Raw genomic sequence first — 19,969 nt, 5'->3', positions numbered from 1 at the left:
AATCAATCATGTCTTATATTATCAATATGAGGTTGCTTGACATATTTTTATGTTGTTTACCTGGCGTGTTTTTCAGCGCCTTCTGCCATTGCTAGTGCTCGACTTAGGGCCGCCTTCACCTCGTTGACAAGGGCTACCTGGGCATCAGTGCCTGTGCCTGCAGCTGCCAGGCTAGCAAGGAAGAGACGTGCCAGGGCTGGGGTGTCCTTGTCTTCTGAATTCTGGGTGTGGGGCAGCAAGTGGTCCAGTACAAAGGCTAGAACACTGCAATCCTGTAGGAGGCAGGGTGGTGAATAAGGGTTAAGATTAAATATCAAACATAAATGCATTAAAAGGTGTAAAAGGTTGAAAAGATTTTAACTACCCACCTCCTTAATAAGTTCAGACTGTCCAGCAGTGTAGCAGTAGGAGGCAATTAATGTGGCGATGCCCACATACGAGCGCACCAGTTCTGCCAGCAGTCTGAGGATGGTGGAGGTTGGCATCAGAGGCTTACTTGCTTTTACCTTGGCTGCTTTACCATCATCTGAGCTGGTGCCTTTCTCTCCTTCCTGTTCCTTCTTCTCCTCCCGCATCTCTTCTGGTGTGGAGGCTGAGAAACAGAATGAGATCATGTACAGTTCACATACAATATGGGGAAAGGTCTTGCACAAAAGATAACCCAAATTAAGCAAGACTTTAAAATTGATTTTAACTGTTTATTTAGAGCTGAATATACAGAACTTGAACTATGAATAAATCAGAGCACTATTATGCAGTATGCTTTGGCCTTTTTCATCTCATCACTTAATTATGTTGGCAAGCTAAAACAGTTGAGTTAGCAGAAAAAATATTGACTGACAGAGCTTGTCTGCTACACTGTCTACATACACTTTTATCATTCCATATAACACTACCAAAGCTATCAGACTGACAGATAATCAAATAGTACGAGGAAAGGTAAGAGTATCATACAAGTGCAGTTATTTAACACTTGTATTGTATTTTAAAACCCTTTTAGTCTCACCTTCTCCTTGTGGTGTGCCAGACTGAGAAGACTCAGCCACAGCTCCATCAGCAGCAAACACTTGAGACTGTGGCAAAGAGACACGGCTCTATTATTCAATGAGATAATACATGTCATGTTTGAATATGCAAGATTAACTGGACTACATGTCATTGAGACTCACATTGATATGGAAGGCAGACTGGGAGTCGAAGTCGCTGCCCTGTCGGGTGAGTCGGTATTGCTGGTAAACGTCATCACCAACATCCTGCAATATCTGGCACAGATCTTGACCACCAGGCACAACTGCTGCACGTTCTTCTGGACGCTCCGCTGTGCCACAAACAAAAGCAAACACTTAGCTGGAATGTTCAAATGGCCATTTTCACTTATCAAATCTGTAGTTGTCAGAATCTTGTTAGCATCCCTTACGTTCTTCGGGTGCGTGGTAGGCAGCCAGTGCATTAAGCATATCATAGATGACCTCCTTGATAGTGTCGGGAATAGCAGGTAAGGGGGAGAGTTTCAGAGGAGTGGTCTTCACCAGCTGCACTGCATTGGGCCCCTTAATTCGAAGGTTCTCAAACTCATCATCAGACGCTGTAGAAAAAGATGCATGTGTATATTGGCATTGAAAAATCGGGACACACCCAAATAGCTAAACAAATCTGTCGAACAAATTTAAAGTGTAAGTAAATGCAAATCTTATCTAACGTTACTACTCCTGTTACAGCTAGCGCCTACCAGCTTGCATACTCACCAGTGCCAGCTCCACGTGGTGCAGGCAGAGCAATGCGGACACAATTGCTGGCGGTTTCAGCAAAGCATTCAGGGTTACGGCAGGCGGCCGGGCCCAGGACACGAAGGATGTAATTGATTTCTCTGGAACCAAGGCTGCCTGACACCACACCTGAGGTGGTACTTCCTGCTCCACTGGTTACAGCTGATCTCACCACCTATTGCAACAGTGAACAGGAATTGTTTTTGTTGTCAACAACTTAAAGCTATAATCCAGAAAATGCTATATCCAGCAAAAACTAATTGCTGATAAAATATTACATGGAAGCAGTCTTAAATACTAAAAAATGTGATTAGACTAACTTTTTCCATGGTGTGCCGAAGTGTGGCTGGATCTTCAATGATGTGTCTGAACAGCAGAGTAACGAGCGGGGTGAAGCCATTGAAGCCGGAGCTCTGCGTCAGCCCCAGAATCATCCGTGTGCTCTTCAACTCAGCAAACATCATAGCATAGTGATGATTGCGTGTCAGACGCAAACACAGGCGCAGTGTGGCATGGAGGGTGTCTGGGTCCACAGGAACACTAATCATACTGACACAGGCCCGAATAAGAACGGTGGTCATGTCCTCACTCAGGCCTTGCACAACAATATCTGAGCCCTGAGAGTACTCAGACTCTGGGGCAGATGAGGGGCCTGTGGTGGTCTCCTTTAGCTGGCTGGAATCATCCTTTGGAGCACTCATCTCCACTGATGTCCCTGAGTCTAGGTCAGTCTGAGTTTCCTCTGCTTTGCTCCTGTCTGCCTCTTCTCTTTCAGAGTCTGTAATGCTACCAGACTTGGCAGGCTTGGGTATGCGAGGCACTCTCTGGACAGTCAACATCACTGGCCTCCTGTTACCGGTCTCCTCATTTACCTGTCAAAAGGTGTGGAATTATTCATAGTAACTAAAACATCTCTACTAAAGACAATCAACCATAAAATCTATTTTTATTCTTTGTATTCCCTGGCAGTTGAGCAAGGGGATTGTGTTTGTACATACCTGCACCATGGTGTTGAATTGCACAGTGTATCTACGGCGTCCAGCTGTGAAGCGGACACTGCTTTCCCCAGCCCTCCATGCTGAGTCGATGGTACTGTTGTTTGATGCACTGTAACTGCACCAACGGCCAGAGCGATCATCAAACCATCGCCAGTTATTTCCATTGGGCTGGAGATACTAAAAGGATCAGAGAATTAGAAATTTGTACAAAGGGGTGCATGAGATAACAATACCTTACAATTACTTTATTTTAGTGAAATATCATACCAACATACAAAACATATGACTGACTTATTCAATAGCTAAATAGTTTCTATACTTTTGCTTATAACTTGGTCTAAATAGTATAATACTATTATACTCTGCAACTCTTGGTTTCACAAGTTTGACTTGTACCTTGTTCATTTGTTCTCTGCGCTTTGAAGAGACTGCCATTTTCTCATAGAAGTCAATGATCAACAGTACTGGGGTGATCCACCTGCAAAAAAGGATGTCATGTTTATACATAATAACACAACAAAATAGATATCTAATGATGAGAACAAGAGAAGCTTGGTGTGTTAGGTGAAACTCACTTTGGTGTCTGGATGTCTTTCTGTTCTTTAGCAGCCTGCAGACAGGGCTGTACAACCTCAAGCAGCTTAATCAGCAAATCAAGAATCCCACTGTTCTCCACCACTCTGGCACCTAACAGCTTCAGTTCCTTTCAAAACAGAAAAACAAATGATTAATATTGGTTTGTAGATGAACAATGAAATAAAATGACTTAATCCTCTATGAATGACATTACAAGGCTTCAACTTTCTATGGGTGTGTTTCTGTTACCTCAAAGAGCAACGTGAGCAGCAGAATTCGTGTTGCAAGCTTGGAAGCCTGGGGCAGTGTGGCCATCTGTCTGGTCCACTCAGACACTGTCTTTGTGTCACTGGTTGTCAGAGGCTCAGCCGCCTTGATCAGCACGTCTGCTGCCTCCCACACCTACACACAACATGAATGCAATTAGACTGGTACAAACATGTTGAAATCAAGATAGGATCAGGTATTTAACATTTACTCTAAAATTTAAATTAATTGCAAATAGACACAAAATTGTAAACTGACTGCAAATCTGCATCTTACACTCTCACTGAGATATTTAAGCTAAGCATGAGTTGTGTGATTGACCAGCACCTTGATTACAAAATGAAAAAGAATGAAATGAAACACGTTCCAAAGCCCAATAACTCATTGTCAGTAGATAAATATAGCATGATAAACATAGAAACAAATTATTTTAACATGCATTCATCCTCTCACCTGGTGAACAACCTGACCAAGGATGAGATCTCTGTATTCTGGGCCACTCCTCTTGATGGCAGTCATCAGCAGGTCACAGAGTCTGTAAACTGTGTCAGGCAGCTCATCCAGAAGATGGAAGCAGCCAGGCAGCATGGAGTCAGTGAAGGTATGCAGCTCCTGGGGATCCAGCGGCTCAGCCTCCATGAAGCGTTCTAAGCAGCGGGCCTCTTCCTCTTCTGCTCGCTCCCTGGCTCTCCTGTCCTCTTCCTCGCGTCGACGTGCTGCTTCCTGAGGCACAGAAATAACCATAATCTTTCAGCTGTTCAATTAAAAATTATTTTCATTTCATTTAACAACAGATTAGGGCTGCACGATATTAGGAAAACATGCAATAACCTTGTTGGATATTGGGTGACGATATGACTTGTGATAAATAAACATTCCTGGCTAAGGACACAAGGACCATGGAGAGCTCCACAGCCTGAGGAGAAGGTGCACAGTCTGGTCACAGTGCCACCAAGTCTGGGGCAGACACCCATGGAGCCATGAACAGGTCCAGTAAGTCCACAGTGTTAATTTGGAGTGTTTCATACATGTTTGGACAGTGAACGGTGTATTGACGCACCTCAGGAGAGTCAGAGCGCTGCTCCATGCTGACCTCTTGCCCAAGTGACATGGCAATGGCCCTCATCATCTGATCCTCCTCAGACATAGTCAGGTCCTAGACGAGTAAGAGCAAACATGTCAGCTACCTTAGATAACTTGTGAAATTGACAACGAATGTGCATTTCTATTCATGAAGACTTACTCTTACTGCTCCACCAAGAGGAGGGGGGTGCGTAAGTAGGTATTCTGTGGCCTGCTCCATGGTGCTGGTGTTCAGGAGGGCCTCCATGGCATGCTCTCTTGAAAAACCCATATCCATCAACTAAAGCAGAACACAAAAGAGAAAAGCCATTATAACAGAGTAAACAGGTGTCATGAATGAAGGGCAAATAAAAAGGGGTCCGGGATATGGATATTTTCTTCCATTTATTCCCAGTCTTCCACTCTTTTTCTGAATGAAAGAATTCTACACATCACCTCTCAAAAACACCTCCACATTATTTCTTCACAGCTACATTCTGATTTCTCTCACTCTCCCTGATGGCACTAATACCTGCTGGATCTGCTGCTGGTGGACCTGTGCACAAATCTGTTTCTCTTTATATCTTTCTGTTACATTCTAACGGTGGCCAACAATTCAGTGCATGAAGGATATCAGGGTACGAGAATGTTTAACAGAGAAACCCTGCTTGTTTATATGGCCCCCTATGCTGTTAAAATTGCAATCTTTAAAGGCAAGGGAAGCTAAAATATAGACAAAGCTGCATGAACAAACAAAAGCAGGAAAATCTTCCAGTCATACCACTAATACCAAAACATTTTAGACAAAAATAAATGATGAAATTACCAATGTATTTTATCTGTACCCAGTTGTTTCTTGTATAATTATTTTTTTCCTTTTCAATATTTATGGTTATAGGTATTTCTATTATTCCAAACAATACAGCATGGTACTATGACAAACTGTACCTTATACCAATGATGGAAAAAAAACAAACCTGCGTAAGCTGTGCCTGGTTGACTTGGGGTTCACGGCGGGGGGTGGAATTGGTTGAATCTTCAGTTGATCCTCCTGCTGGCCCCCCAGAAGTTGGTCCAGTCGGTGCTGGTGCCTCTCCGGCTGTTGTAGATGCTCCAGGGGCCCCGGTGGGTGCCAAAGTAGTAGTAGTCGTCGTCGTCGTTGTCGTAGTAGTAGCAGTTGAAGTCCCTTCATCATCTGCACGCACTGTCCCCTCTCTCTCCTTGGCCAGTCGCTCTTGGATAACCGGCTCACCTCTTAGGATGTGGCAGAGGATGGCCAGCATGGATTCAGCCATCCTGCCTCCGTACACCTTCAGCGGCTTCCTATTCCACAAACTGCGGATGCAGGTGAATGCAGCCTTGATGAGGAAGAGAAAGTGTTACGCTAATAATAGTAATATCATTAATTCATGGTAAAGCCTCCAATTCTCATACCTTTGTAGAAAAATACCCCAAAACCCAGAGGCTTATAAAATTATGTGCATGTAAGAATGTGTTCCATTTCAACAGGGCAGTGTTAACTATGTTCACGATATTGTCCCATTTATATTAATAGATGTTTTAAATGTTGCTGAATGCAGTTGCTGAGGTCATGAAAGGGTATTGGTTAACATTGTCTTAATGGTATAAAAATGAAGAATTAAAACAAAGAAAAAAAAATATTTGAGAAGAGAGCAACGAGCAATCTTACTGTCCATCTTTCCTGTCCATGTCTGCCACTAAAACCATTAGACTGCCATGTATTATATATGACTTCCCATGTTGAAAATACACTTGCTAGCAGCAGGAGACTCATTTGAATACCATACGGCAAGTTGATGCTGACCTTCTGGGTGACTATGAGGAACCGAAGGGCGCTGAACTGGGGCATAGTGGGTGTGACTCCGGGCATTTTAGCTGGTAGGGAGTGGGGTGAGTCCAGTACAGTGCTTGGGTTCACCATCTTCTCCACCAGCATTAACCAGGCATCCAGGAACTCTCCTGTCCCATCTGGTAGATCAACATGCTCCAGACCCTCAGACACAGGCACCTTCCCACCCATTGACAGGGCCCAGTTAAATGTCCTATACAAAAGAAAACCAACCAATAAATTAGAATATTTTGGATATCACCAATTAACGTTTGATGTTGTTGATGTCATCGCATATAGTGGGACTTACTCAAATAAGGCATCATGCCCCCCAGAGCAAAAGAACTTTTGCAGCATGAGGTGGTAGGGGTACTTTCTCTCATCAAACAGCATGGGGGATGTGAAGCCCACTGAGCAGATGAAGAAAGTCAGCCTGCCAGAAAAAAAGCACACTTCATGTAACCAGTGTACAGGGCACATGTGTGAAAATGGCATGCAATGTTGTGTTAGGGATAGTGTTCTTACCTAAAGCGAGGGGTGGGTGTGTAGGGTGGGGGCTGCCAGCTCAGACCCTTGGTGAGGAGCTTCGTCAGAGCAGAGGCAGTGGCCCGGGCAGCAGGTGTGGGGGTAGTACCAGTGCTCGTGGCATGGTGGGAGCGGCGTTGGCGCACTGGAGAGCCCACACACAGCTTCACCAGTAAGCCAAAGAGCTCAGCTAGAGCCCTACCAAGTCGGGATGAAGCTGGAAATGTCATAAAGAAGGTAGGTTAGACAATTAATTCATGGTTTTGAATAATAGGTTATAAAATATTAACAGACATAATATGTATTATGGTTATTATCTCACCAGAGAGTAGTGGTTTAATCTGCTTGATGCGGGTGGCCATAGCAGGGGTAAGTTTGGACTTGGCCTTAGGGTCAGTTGCAGTCGGTTCGTCTGTCTCCATGGGAGCTAAGGTGTCCCCATCTAGGCCCATGCCTTCCAACAGTCCGCCAGCAGATGAATCCACAGACGTTGTCTCAGGTTCTGCTGAATAAAGGTAGGAGATTTTAATTGTTTGGATGTTCCAGAAACATAATTGGACACTATTATTAGAGCTATATTTAGTTTAAGTTCAAGTTATCTTACCAGTTCTTCTGGAGCCAGAGGCAGTAGGTGCTGCAGTGCTGCTAGATGGCTTCTCTTCTTTGGGCACCAGTTTCTGCATGTCAGCCTGGCCAAACTCACATCCTGGTGGCAGGCTGTTGGAGAAGGGCAAGAGGTGTTAAGACAGTAACAGTTGGCCGTGCAGTTAAAATAAAGGGGATATAGGAAAAAAGTTCACCTATTGGGTGTGCAGAGGGACAGCAGCACAGTGCTCTCCCATACCAGAGAGCAGTAAAGCTGACTGAGCTTGTTGAGAACACTCAAGCCGAGCTGGGAGCCCCATTGGTTGACTGAGATTGCCCTGATCTCACTCTGTTCAGAAAAGGAAAATTGTAACATTCAGAGCTGCTAAACCTATAATATAAAATCACAAATTTGAAAGCCCCAACAAATTCTCATTCATTCACAGAAACTGGTTCTTAATTGTAACTTGTACACAACTGACCATTCATCACAATCAAGGGATAAGAAGAATATATTGGATCCTAGAGATATACACTTGTTAGAAAAAGGGTAATTCTTACAAATACAAAGCCTATAAATATGTGATAACGACAAATTGATATAAATTAAGTACAAATAAGTAACTAATAACTAAAATGTAGCCACATTATTAGATGGGCGACCATCAACCTGGTGTAATCAGTTATTACAATAAGGTGAGGGGTTGTCAATTCAGTTTGGTAAGAAAAAAACATTCATATTTACCTGTCCTACTCTGCAAGTATGGACAAACATGAGGATGTAGGCATGTGCTGCGGTAAGTGCATGAAGAAGAGGTGTTGCACGGGCTGATAACGTGGCGTCGGTGACATGGCCCGCGTTTGCCAGTTCTCTCAGAAGCACAGACCCACCAGGCACCTCGATAGGTCGATGAAGTGGCTCTAGAGACGTCAGAATACTGTCCAGTTGGCACAGGCCTTCCTGAAGTACCTTAGGCTCATGAGAAAGAGTCTAATGGAGAGAATTCGGGGGGGGGGGGGGGGGGGGGGTCTAAATTCAGCAAACTTATGTTTTTCATAACTCTTAATAAGTTAACTGCCCAAGGAAATGCAGAATAAAATTAGTTAGTTTGCTTAAATTTTGCACTTAAAAATGACATTTGTGTTTATGTGTGTCAAAATAATCATGACAGTGAGCTTTCTGTTGTGCTTACCAATATGGACTTGCAGACACCAGCCACTGCTTGGCAGGCAGCAGAGGTGGGGAAGTCTATGGGCAAGTTAGGTAAACCCAGAATAGAGACCAGAGGCAGCAGCCCCTTCTGGTTGACAAACTCCTGACAGTGGTCGTCTGTGGTGTTGTTGCTTAGAATAGACTCCACAAACTTCATCTGGAAAGATAAGCATCACAAAACAATGACTGTAATGCAAAGCACTGCTTTTACAACATACCCAAACCAATGCTTAAGCTGTCAAAAAATCAACACTCACCACATTCAGAATATAATCCATGAGAGGAATGGGTATTCTCTCCTCAGTGCCCACCACCCTGCAAGAATCAACACATCATCAAAATGACAACTACTGATTAAATATTTGAATCTGACTAGTGCAAAAAAAATTAAGTTTGTAAAGAGTAGTTTCTCTATTCTATTGTGTTATGAACTCAGCGTCATACAGTTCAAGTGGCACTGACTGTCTGTTGCTCTCTGGTTCCCCCTGCTGCTGGCTGAATGTATGGAGGGCATCCTCTTCCTCTTCATCCTCACTTGAAGCTTCTTCAGCAGCATGACTGGAGCGTGCTGGTGGCACTGCTACAGTACCATCTGCTTTCTGGATTGACGGTTTCTGGCAGATGTACTCAGGGGCCCGACCTAAGTTGCATATCTCCTCCAGTAACTGTAACGCCAAACTACCATTAATTATTTTGCAAAATTGCGTCGTGATATTTTTATGAGTGCTTCTTAAGTGAAAGGGTACATCACCTTAATAATGGCAGTGGTAGCATCAGTCTTCAAAGTTGGTTGGTGTCTCATGAGCTCATCCACAGCACTGCCTAAATTGGATGCAGTGTCACCTGAAGGAAAACAGAACACGTCATTCACTACCGGCAGGTTGTGCAGAGGAATATCGGAATGACACAGTCCAATCAGTCCAACTCACCCAAAGGGTCAGAGCTGCGTCGCCGTCGCATAGCAGGCAGGTAGTCAGGGGACAAAAGCACTTTGAAGAGACGCTCAAATGGCTGGCACTGAACGAAGGAGTGCAGGCCTCTTGCATTCAGGCACAGAGCACTGAACACATTGGGGAGAGATCCCAACACCTCACGAGTAGCAGGAACCTGGAAAAGAAAAACAATGACAGGATGCTTAGACATCATGCCAGACTCTGACTAGAGTCAGCCAGTGGTTCACAAAACAGTGTAAATGAAAAAATCTGAAGTTGTGATTATTGTTGTCAGAGCAAATTTTCTCCAGTTTCTGTATGCAGTGTTTCAGGCATATTGTTGCCACCATGGATGTTACCACTGGGCGATGGTGGTTTCCTAATAAAGCTTTAGTTTTGCCAATTTAATGAATACATTAAACAGACAGATCTGATCGGGGGGGGGGGGGGGGGGGGGCGGTTCTGAAAACTCACATCTTTGATGAGAAGGGCATGCAGCATGACATCAGTGAGACCATTATCCTGCAGAGAGGAGAGCAGGGATGGCTCCTGGAACACAAACACCGTCACAACCTCCGTCGCTAAAAATCCAAAAGATAGACACAAGAGCAGGGGAGAAAAAGAGAAACAGAAATCATAACCAAAACAAATTTTGTATAAAATAATGCAGACAGTGAAATATCATCACATTCTATTTTTTTTCTGGGGGTGCTACTGTGACCTTACCTAAGAGGAAGAGTGACGGGCCATAATATTCTGCATTACTGATGATGTGCTTGAGTGAGGTAGGCAGGGACCCATCCATTACTTGAGACAAAAATAGGATGAGGACACACAGTCAGCATTTACATCATGAAAAGAATAGATCGTCAGATAGAATCTAAATTCATCTACAGAATAAGTGAGAAGATGCCAATGACTCACCATGTCGGATACCATCGGAAAAGGCAGGGTCCTGGATGGCTTTCTTCAAGAAATTTAGCATCGACTTTAATAGAGCTGCCCTCTGGGGGATACACTGCATACCTATAGAGACAGAGTATCATTGTGATGATATAATCCAATCGTGAAACATTTATGTTTCTTGTGTGTATGCTGTGTGTACCTGCACGAGGCGTGTTAGCACTACCGCTCTGTGATCGGTGATCTGTCTCTGGTCTGGAGCCAGTTGATGTTGAAGGTCCGGGGCTGCTTTCCATAGCAACTTCTGACACTGAAGATACATAATTGGGCAAATTAATACAATAGTAAAGAGATTAGTTATAACTGCAATATCCATGGAAGCATATCGTTTAATTATGACCTCAATTTATAGATTAAACATTTCTGAAGGTATAATCCTTCCATGGGTCTTCGTAATAGCGACTTACTCTCCATGTCAGTGTCCATGTCCTCTGACTCCACAGCTGCGCTAGGCCTCTGAATCTTTGGCTTGATGACAAAAGGGCACTCTTTCCTTGACAGGTCCACCTCATGCTAAGTAGACAAAGTAATGAAAGGATTGATGAACAGAAAAATTTGTCTGGAGGTGTGGTAGATTTCAGTGACTCTGTTGCTTAAGGCTGACTTGTTCTGAATGAAGACATGCCCAGTGCAGAACCAACCTCTAGCCTGCAGATGAAAATGGAAAGGCCGCTGTGGGACTGAAAGGCAGCCATATCAAGGTTGGTGATGAGGTCCACGACCCGCACTGCTCGAGTCACAAAGGTAATCTGGTCTTGCTCATCACCCAGGAACTTGATCACCTACAAAGCAAAGGTAGCAAAATGGTTAATATCTTTTTTTAAGGAAAAATTCAACTGGGAATGACATTTATTTATTATTAGAATCAAGATATACCTTCAGGAGTGCTTCCATCATGCCACAGGAGACAAGAGCTTCCCCTCCAGCATCATAGCTAGCCAAATGGTAGAGGAATGAAAAGAGTGCAGTGGCAAACTGGTGTGGGTAGGGTTCCATCAGAGGATCTAAGAAACAGAAATGAAAGGTTAACCATCAAAATTCCAATTGAACTGTGCTTCATAAACATACCGGTTTACAAAAAGTTGAGGCTAAAGTCTCACCAATCATAGCTTGTATACAGTTGCGCACCAATACAGGCAAGAAGCCATGGTAGGAGGCAGTGCCGGTGCAGTCGATGATGTTGGAAAGTTTGGGTGTCCTCTCCAGATGGACAATCGAGGTTAAAGTGCGCAAAGATGCTGCCTTGATATCCTGAAGAAAATAGATCAAATTGAGTTATTCAGAATCCTGAAAATTAAACAGCCCTTGACAATGCTGCTGCATTGATCCTGAAGAATACATGTTCAAATCATTCAAAATTATGAAAAAAATCTTGGTCTGACAAAGCAGCAATAGAAATCTAATACCAGTATACACATACAGAGCAGCTGCTAATTTGGATTTCAGGGTGGTAGCAGAAAAGTCAAACTACTTTCTTACCACAAGCTGTTTGTCTGTAATCTGCAATACATCCACCAGCTCCTCTATCAGGCCATTATACAGAATACTGTTGGCTGACTCTTGAAGTGCATTTGAATACACTGAAAAGAAACAGAAAATATCAGCAGTTAAAACTTATTGCAAAACCATTGTCATTTTATCTTAAGAAGGCAGCTTCTACTCACCTAGTATAGAGATAGCATGCAGTCGGGCCTGCACAGCCTGCAACCTCTTCTTGTGATTAGAAAAACCATGGGCTAGTCGAATGTGTGTGAACAGCAGGGTCTGTTTGTCCTTAGGGATGTTGTACATCACTGTCAGTGACTCCATGATATCAGATGGGCTCTCTGAAATCTGGGAAATAAAACGACACCATTTGTTAGGTGAACAACCCTTGGTATTACTATTCCACTGTCAGACATTAAAAAATAAATCAGACTCTACCTTGTCAAGCTGCTCGATGTGAATATAGTGTAGTGTGTTACTACTTGTCTGCAGGGAAAATAAAAAAATTCAGAGAGAATTAGCAAGTTGAGCCATCAACACAAGTAATCACAGATGATTATTAGATTATCATTTTATACAATGTCTTGGTCTTTACCTTCCTCTCTACTTTGACCTCAGGGCCTGGTTCAGCGTAAAACTCAAAGTGCAGAGTGGTGGCACTCGGAGGGTACTTCTGCTCATGGACCAAAGGGGGGCAACATAGTAATGAAAGATAGTTTATAAATAGTGGTTAATTAATCTAATTTGACACACCTTAATTATAGACATAACTAGTATTGCTATAGCTGTAAATATTTGACAGACAGTTAATGGTAGCTTGCGATTGATGCATAAAATTCTTACTGTCATAGGCAGATCCCTGCAGCACTCAGCCAGACCAAAGCCATTTTCCTTTCCTCCCCAGCTCTACAAAAGAGAATAAAGAGACTAAACAATGCAGTTCTTTCTCTTGACAGCTGGAATGATGGCAAGATGAAAACAATAGCATTCACGAGACCTCAGCCAGGTGTTGCAGACGAGCTAGTAGAGGCGTCCTTTTGTCAGATCCTAGTCTTGTGATGTAGTTTGAGCGCTTACTGAACACATAGAGCAGGTTCAGCACAGACAGGACCACCTGCATGTCACATGATGCTAACAAGGTGGTTAAGTGCTGTAAAGGGAATGAGAGTGGCAGATAAGAGAAGGTTACAGTTAGTGCGCTATTTTACCTTTTCCTCTCTGACATATACACAGTCCACAAATGTAGAGCCATAGTTGAGGGTGTATAAAGTGCAAGCCTACCTCTATGGAGCTGTAGAGGTGCCTAGAAAAGCTATACTCAATGAGCAGAGCTGTGAAGTTGAGTACTGCCAAAAGCAAGGCTTTGAGCTGTCCATTGTCAGGACGGTCACACACCAGCAGCCATGACATGTTCTCCACTGTCTGACCTGCATCGCACAGGATGCCATCGAAGCGATCCAGCAGATCCACCCAATGGTACAGCTCACACTGTTGAAGAAGTAATTACAATGATCAATCTAATCAATGTTCAGTATCCAGTGCTTCCACTAAGATGTGGCCAGCCAGTGGAAAGCTACGGTATACCTGATGCACATGGGTGGGTATGCTTGTATACTAAGCTGGCCTTCAGAAAGAACATCAACAAGTATTAATCACACATCTGACTTAATGTTTAACGTTAAGGTTGGCTGATTAAATCTTTCTTTCTCTTGCTACTTTCTTTTCCTCTTCTTTCGCTCTGTCCCTCTTATCTTGGACAGCTTGAACTTGCTCACCTCGGCCGAGTGTTTGACTCGTGACTTCACATCCAGTTTTCCTTGTTTCAAATTAAAAGCACTCAGCACAATCATGCAATTGTGATTTTGTCACATAATAGTGACAGGCCACTGCTGCAAATTGTATTTAGTGGAAACACTGGTATCTCAGATCTTTTTATTTTCCCAAAACATAGGGATATTATGTTTTGAGACCATGAAAAGGTTTCACAGACACAAGACTGCAAGTTCAAGTCAAACATATGATTTAGGTTGATAAGAATATATTTCTTAGTTGGCTTGTTTTTCTCCATTTTGTGCATACACACTATAGTTGTTACAGCCATTTTGTAATTGGGACAAATGTACCAGCAGTGTATCACGACAGTGTGCAGCACACAGTAGATAAGACAAAACCTCAAAGTTTTCAAAACTGAAATCAGTCTTTTCTCAGGGTCCTACCTTGCCAATATTCCAGGTCTTGATGTGCTGCAGTTCAACAAGTAGTTGCTCATCACTGCATGCCTTGAGCTTCTCTATAAGTATCCTGCAGTCGGCAGGCTGTTGATTCAGAAGGAGCACAAGTTAGTCAAGCAGATTGCACGAACAACCCATGCCTCTGCTGACACAGAATAGTGCAGTATAGCACAGTTCAGTGACAGTCATTACACTGCACATGTCTTACTGTAACAAAAGTAAGCAACTGACTCAGTAGGCAGTCAGTTGCTAACTTTTGTTGCCATTAGTGCTGTTTTGGTATGCCATCATCTTGTGAAGAAAGAATGGTAAAAGATGCAACCCCAGCTAGTGAATCTTAGCATACCTATGTGGAAATGAAGGACTAGTGAGGTTAGGAATCAAACAGTAATTATTATGCATACTTACAGCTTCCGTTGGAGTTTTCTTTAACTTGCTTCTGTCGACCTTCATTGTCAATATTTCTGTTTGCTGTTCCTGTTGGGAAATGTCATGTATATCAAAAACCAACACATGATTCTGAATTTCAGAGTGTTACAATACACAACTACTTACATCTAAAATGTGCAAATGAGCCAAATGGCGGACTTAAAAATATACTCAAACAAATGACACATTTTCATACAGATTCTATAAAACACAGATTATACTATGAAATGTACTTACAGAAAATAAGTTGGCGATTCCCACTTAACAGCATGTTCCAGTGTCGTTATCTGTAAAAATGATGGTAAAAATGAATATAACAATATCGTCCCACTTGCCACAATACATAATGATTTTTTAAGTGTTCATACTGTTATTAAATGCTTGAATTGCAAGAAATTATGGTTTCAACAGAAGGCGGTTGGTTAAACTGTAATTCAACAGGATAGCATCCAAATCATTACAGGTAGCATAACAGTGCATGATCGACTTGTATACTTGAACAGCAAGTACACATTACAGAATCAGTCTTCAATATTGAGTTTTCACACAGTGCTCTTCTAATGAACGAGGGAAGTGTACATGAGCGTTTTCATGGAAGATACCAAACGACTGATCCGAATCATTAGTCAAAAGGTGATAGTAACCAAATGTACCAGTTATCCAGCCAGGTCTGATAATCACAAAGCAGACCCAGGCAGAGCATTGGCTAGTGTCGGGCTAGCAACATAAGACCCAAAGTTAATTAAAATGGCTCGTACCACATTTAATGACCAACAGCATTGCTCTTACGTTTTGTGTGCTTGAGATTCACACGATATCTGAATGTAAAAAATCGCTTCCTCGCTGCCTGCCCTTTGTCAACTAAAGTGGGTTGACGCTAACAGGTTAAAGTTAAAGCTACCTAGCTGCTAACGTCACCCCTGCTAACAGCATAACGCTATTTACCCAACGTTAACAAGTCACAATACACATGTAGCACTGATGTTACTGGTCACAAACGAGACTGGTTTACTCGGTGAAAAGCCAGCAACACGAATGACTAAACAAAATACACTGGAACCCTGACAGACAGAAATGATAGATCGGCAATGTTTGCTGCGGAGTTGATGTTAGCACATGACCAGCTAGCACTGAGCTACCGGTAACGTTTGCGATCTTCCCCTGACATACTTCAAAGCATTTGATTACCACTAGATCTTTAGACGTCAGCACAAACAAGCCACGTGTGTCACGAACGACACACATTTAAAATGCAGCTAACCGCAAATCCAGTGCTCCAAGCCCCTGTGCCATAGCTGTCATCCCAAATCTCACAGATTCACCATGCTGTCCTGACCTGACTCTTGACTAATTTAGGTCGGGGTTGCGCAGGCCGCAAAAGAAGCCCGCACTCCCCACTCCTGCACCATCCCCGATTCGAGTAAAAGGAAGCCGTAAACACCACTCGATGACCAGCGACAGTCACATCGGTGTGTGTTAAATACCTGGAGCCAGTGAGCGGTACTTTACTGAGTTCCGGAGTCCCGACCCGGTTCCTCTGACACACAGCCGTAGCACGCGCTAGCTAGCAAGCTAGCTACCGTTAGTTGAGCAGCAGGCAGAAACGCATAATAAGTCGCTGAATCATTGTCGGACGAGTCTAACGTGACACTGCGAGGGCTCTTTCAGTTTTCGTTCGTGCAAATAATCAACCGGCCACCGCCTCGGCGAAGAAGTTGTTCATCCGGTCGTTGTATTAATTCTCAGTATCCGCGCTTGTTTTCGTAGCACACAGACACTTGCCGATAGAGTCACCATGACTCCGGGTAGTGTGCAAAAAAGTGAATAGTGAAACGACCGAGCCTCTGTTCACCAAAGCAGTCTGTATTAATAAAGGGCAACTGGCCTTCTGTGGGGAAACGATTACAGTGATAATGTCATTTAAGGGCCAACAGGTCTCTCAGCTAACACCCACAGTAAAAGACCACACAACAATAAATATGACATAAATATGACATTAAAATCCATCAAGCTCACGTCTGTGAAACTCACCAGGGGGGGATGCATGTTGTGTGCATCCCAAGTAACGTGGAGCACATTGATGCAAAAGCAATCATACGGAAGTGATAAGTGAACCAAAGAACCAAAAGTGCTTCAAGGAATTTGACAATATTTTCTATATTGGACATGTCCGTTGATATTTATATGAGCGCAGTTATATTTGGTAGACTATAAACTGAAATTGTCCGTAAAATTGAAATAGGAAAAATATATGTACAGGGATGAGTGATTTCTGTGTGCTAGAATGATGATTACTATTGTTCAATTCAAAAAGACTTCAGACACAATTACCAGAACAGTGTCTTGCAGTATCTCCTATGAAGCCTCTGAAAATCTATGACAATACTTAGGGGTCTTGACATTTCAGGGAAGTCAGGCACCCTGTTTTCGAAACTATAACATCTGAAGTGATGTGGTAGACATGTAACACATGCCACCTTTGCCCGTTGATGGGCAACCATAGGAAATTAACATACCCAGAAACGCAACATATGGCACTTGCTTTTTTAGCCAATGCTACAGGATATGTTCGTTTGGTGTGAGTTACTGAGGTTTAGTTTTGGAGTTTTGAAATTTAGTTCAATTAAACCTAGCAACTGTAAAATAACAATGTTATGTATTTAGATCATGTTTCCTCTAGTACAAATTCTATGGAGTTAAATCTCTTCACAAATTGGTTAATTTTTCTATAATACTTTTCTGGTGCTTTGAGCAGCAATGTCAGTGACCTCCATTTTACAGTGAATACATACAACTGTTAAATCACAGTTAATCTCACCAAAACCATATGGATGTATAGAGAGGATGACAGGGATGATAATATGGGAAGAAATTCTGTGTTTATCATTGATGAATGTTAAGAACTTATGCTAGTTTGCGTTGCTGAGCAAATTATTTCAGCTACACTTAATTTCACTGCCAGAGATATCCAACATCTGCTGTACAGAGAAGGGCAGAAGATTACTTCCACTAGTTCTTGTTTATTATTTGTGGTTCATGAAGTAGACCCAAAGCAGTGAATAACATATTTCATAAGGTTTAGCCTTAGAAGCATGTGTTCATGGAAAATTGTTGTGTCCTTTATATATTGATGTGTTCCATCATAACAGCTTCAGTCAATGTAGCAAAAAGGTTGGCAGTACATACCAGAAACTGTTTTGGTTCAATAACTCCGCCACTGTCATCCTTGGCTTTATCAGTTTCTTTTAACAATCTGAAAACAAGTAGACAACCATCCAATCAGATATGACAACAAATGACAATTCAGACAACATAATTGGTAAAACAATCTGCCAGATTTACACCTACACTTCAGAACAGCTGAACAAGTAATTGAAATATTATTAAAAATCACAATATGGCCAAGTGCAATATCCAAATTGCAGAAGCTGCAAATTCTGATTAAGGTCAAATGTGTTGCATTCTGCTATTATAAATGAAGCTTTGTAGTGCTACAGAGATGCTGCCCTACACATAAAACTTTAAACACAACTAAATAAAATTATATTTGTTTGGTTACAGACCCCAACAATAATCACATCATCATAATATGTTATATTTATTTCAGTGAGAATAAAATGCAAAAATTGCCTTTCCCACTAAAATCTTGACTCAAATCACAATAGAAATATATTTCAAAATAATTGTTATACATCCTTTTTTGCATATCAGTCATCTCTGGTGAAATGTGTTAGTATTTATATCAAATGTGCAAACACATGTTTATAAAGAAATACTGTGATAAAGCTGATCGTTGTGTTATTGGAGAAAATCACACATTTTGCTGGTGTTAAAGTTACACCTTAAAACACTACTGCAACTGTTCAGCTTTCTCTACCACTGACAGTCAGCATTTCCACCTGAAACCCTCCATCTTTCTAGCTTCGGGGTAAGCATTGTCTCTTTGTACGTGCTAGCGTGGTTGTGCATAAATGTCTGATTTATTTTTAAATTTTAGAGTCTTCAAATGTATTAAAATAAACGGACTTCTTTGATACCTTGTTTGTAATCAATTTGCATCATCAATGTGCAGGTTATCAAATCTTATTGGTCTAAAAACCCATCACTCCCAACCAAGTTCATCCAATAAGTCTGCTCTGGTCAGACCAGCTTTTACTATGCAGGTACATGCCTCAATCATCAGATCAACAGGAAGGGCCTCGTTATGAACAACCAACAAATGTCAGCAGGTCTTTGTTTGACACAACTGAACTTCAGGCCATCTCATGTCATTACAATAGTGACTGACAGACTGACAAGGACCACTGACAGGTACCATGGATTCACTTGATTCGTTTTCATTGCAACATTTCTGGCTGGTTGTATTGACAAGCATCACAGCTTGTGATCAAATATCCACAGCCTATCAGACAGTCTCAAGCCTCATATTAATGCATTCAATCTACTACACCTCTCTGGATATATCGACCCCTAAACACCAACGCAGCATTACCGACAATATTAGCAATCATCCGCATCCAAAATGACCGTAGTTTAAGTAACATTACCACACTCCCCAAATTGTTTGTTTGATTAGCTGATGTTAAGTCACCTCACAGCGTTTATCGGGACAATTGAGACGGCTGCTTACACAGTAAAGACAAAGTCACCGGCTGCGCTACCGTTAGCGAAGTTAAATGCTAGTTGGGTGACGTTAGCTAGGTTCACTAGCAGTTGAGGCTAACGTCTGTTACTTCTTGTCCTAAATTCGGCTCAGGTGGCTAACGTTAGCAGATTAGGAAAAGTCACATCTGCAGCCCGACACACATTTCAGCTCTCACCGGTTATTCTCGAGAAGCGCGGGTGGCTATTGAACGACGATACCGCGTTGACTTGTAGTCGAACAGTGGCGCACATACCCACACACAGTGAACATGAGTGTGTGTGTTTGGGGGGTTTCGCGCGAGCCTAGCTAGCTAGCTAGTTAGTAGCTAGCTAGCTAGCAGCGGAGCTCCGCACAATGCTCTATCAGTGGGATCATGGCTAAATTAAAAATGGCGGTTTACACAGCAGCAGATCCGCACTTTACCCTTAAAATGACACAAGCTC

The 19,969-nt window shown here is 42.5% G+C and overlaps 1 protein-coding gene across 32 annotated transcripts in view; it reads right to left on the bottom strand.

The window, feature by feature from the left end:
* The window catches only part of huwe1 (HECT, UBA and WWE domain containing E3 ubiquitin protein ligase 1), a 34,994-nt gene that overhangs the window by 14,818 nt on the left and 207 nt on the right, over positions 1 to 19,969 (bottom strand). For 10 of the 32 annotated variants that reach the window (XM_069526514.1, XM_069526524.1, XM_069526512.1 and 7 more), the window contains exons 2-47: positions 18,068 to 18,134; positions 15,119 to 15,168; positions 14,861 to 14,929; positions 14,438 to 14,536; positions 13,503 to 13,709; positions 13,219 to 13,371; positions 13,065 to 13,127; positions 12,817 to 12,906; positions 12,660 to 12,707; positions 12,401 to 12,569; positions 12,216 to 12,316; positions 11,837 to 11,987; positions 11,613 to 11,740; positions 11,378 to 11,518; positions 11,144 to 11,249; positions 10,879 to 10,986; positions 10,698 to 10,799; positions 10,500 to 10,580; positions 10,248 to 10,354; positions 9,771 to 9,948; positions 9,593 to 9,684; positions 9,286 to 9,506; positions 9,099 to 9,156; positions 8,822 to 8,998; positions 8,374 to 8,619; positions 7,844 to 7,977; positions 7,648 to 7,760; positions 7,366 to 7,548; positions 7,044 to 7,260; positions 6,829 to 6,951; positions 6,495 to 6,732; positions 5,647 to 6,027; positions 4,851 to 4,970; positions 4,668 to 4,763; positions 4,061 to 4,330; positions 3,590 to 3,742; positions 3,340 to 3,467; positions 3,161 to 3,242; positions 2,765 to 2,941; positions 2,087 to 2,638; positions 1,746 to 1,941; positions 1,418 to 1,585; positions 1,170 to 1,318; positions 1,007 to 1,094; positions 369 to 592; positions 61 to 272 (exon numbers count right to left, since the gene is read on the bottom strand). In XM_069526514.1, coding sequence (XP_069382615.1) covers positions 61 to 272; positions 369 to 592; positions 1,007 to 1,094; positions 1,170 to 1,318; positions 1,418 to 1,585; positions 1,746 to 1,941; positions 2,087 to 2,638; positions 2,765 to 2,941; positions 3,161 to 3,242; positions 3,340 to 3,467; positions 3,590 to 3,742; positions 4,061 to 4,330; positions 4,668 to 4,763; positions 4,851 to 4,970; positions 5,647 to 6,027; positions 6,495 to 6,732; positions 6,829 to 6,951; positions 7,044 to 7,260; positions 7,366 to 7,548; positions 7,648 to 7,760; positions 7,844 to 7,977; positions 8,374 to 8,619; positions 8,822 to 8,998; positions 9,099 to 9,156; positions 9,286 to 9,506; positions 9,593 to 9,684; positions 9,771 to 9,948; positions 10,248 to 10,354; positions 10,500 to 10,580; positions 10,698 to 10,799; positions 10,879 to 10,986; positions 11,144 to 11,249; positions 11,378 to 11,518; positions 11,613 to 11,740; positions 11,837 to 11,987; positions 12,216 to 12,316; positions 12,401 to 12,569; positions 12,660 to 12,707; positions 12,817 to 12,906; positions 13,065 to 13,127; positions 13,219 to 13,371; positions 13,503 to 13,709; positions 14,438 to 14,536; positions 14,861 to 14,905 — 6,875 coding nt within the window. In that variant the 5' untranslated portion in view covers positions 14,906 to 14,929; positions 15,119 to 15,168; positions 18,068 to 18,134. Of the gene's footprint in view, positions 1 to 60; positions 273 to 368; positions 593 to 1,006; positions 1,095 to 1,169; positions 1,319 to 1,417; positions 1,586 to 1,745; positions 1,942 to 2,086; positions 2,639 to 2,764; positions 2,942 to 3,160; positions 3,243 to 3,339; positions 3,468 to 3,589; positions 3,743 to 4,060; positions 4,331 to 4,667; positions 4,764 to 4,850; positions 4,971 to 5,646; positions 6,028 to 6,494; positions 6,733 to 6,828; positions 6,952 to 7,043; positions 7,261 to 7,365; positions 7,549 to 7,647; positions 7,761 to 7,843; positions 7,978 to 8,373; positions 8,620 to 8,821; positions 8,999 to 9,098; positions 9,157 to 9,285; positions 9,507 to 9,592; positions 9,685 to 9,770; positions 9,949 to 10,247; positions 10,355 to 10,499; positions 10,581 to 10,697; positions 10,800 to 10,878; positions 10,987 to 11,143; positions 11,250 to 11,377; positions 11,519 to 11,612; positions 11,741 to 11,836; positions 11,988 to 12,215; positions 12,317 to 12,400; positions 12,570 to 12,659; positions 12,708 to 12,816; positions 12,907 to 13,064; positions 13,128 to 13,218; positions 13,372 to 13,502; positions 13,710 to 14,437; positions 14,537 to 14,860; positions 14,930 to 15,118; positions 15,169 to 16,365; positions 16,702 to 18,067; positions 18,135 to 19,701; positions 19,721 to 19,949; positions 19,968 to 19,969 lie in introns of those variants that run through there. The other 22 variants (XM_069526510.1, XM_069526531.1, XM_069526532.1 and 19 more) reach the window with 16 other exon arrangements.

Source organism: Paralichthys olivaceus, chromosome 6 (genome assembly GCF_024713975.1).
Source record: "Paralichthys olivaceus isolate ysfri-2021 chromosome 6, ASM2471397v2, whole genome shotgun sequence".
Lineage (NCBI taxonomy): Eukaryota > Metazoa > Chordata > Actinopteri > Pleuronectiformes > Paralichthyidae > Paralichthys > Paralichthys olivaceus.
This window is presented reverse-complemented; position numbering and strand designations above follow the sequence as displayed.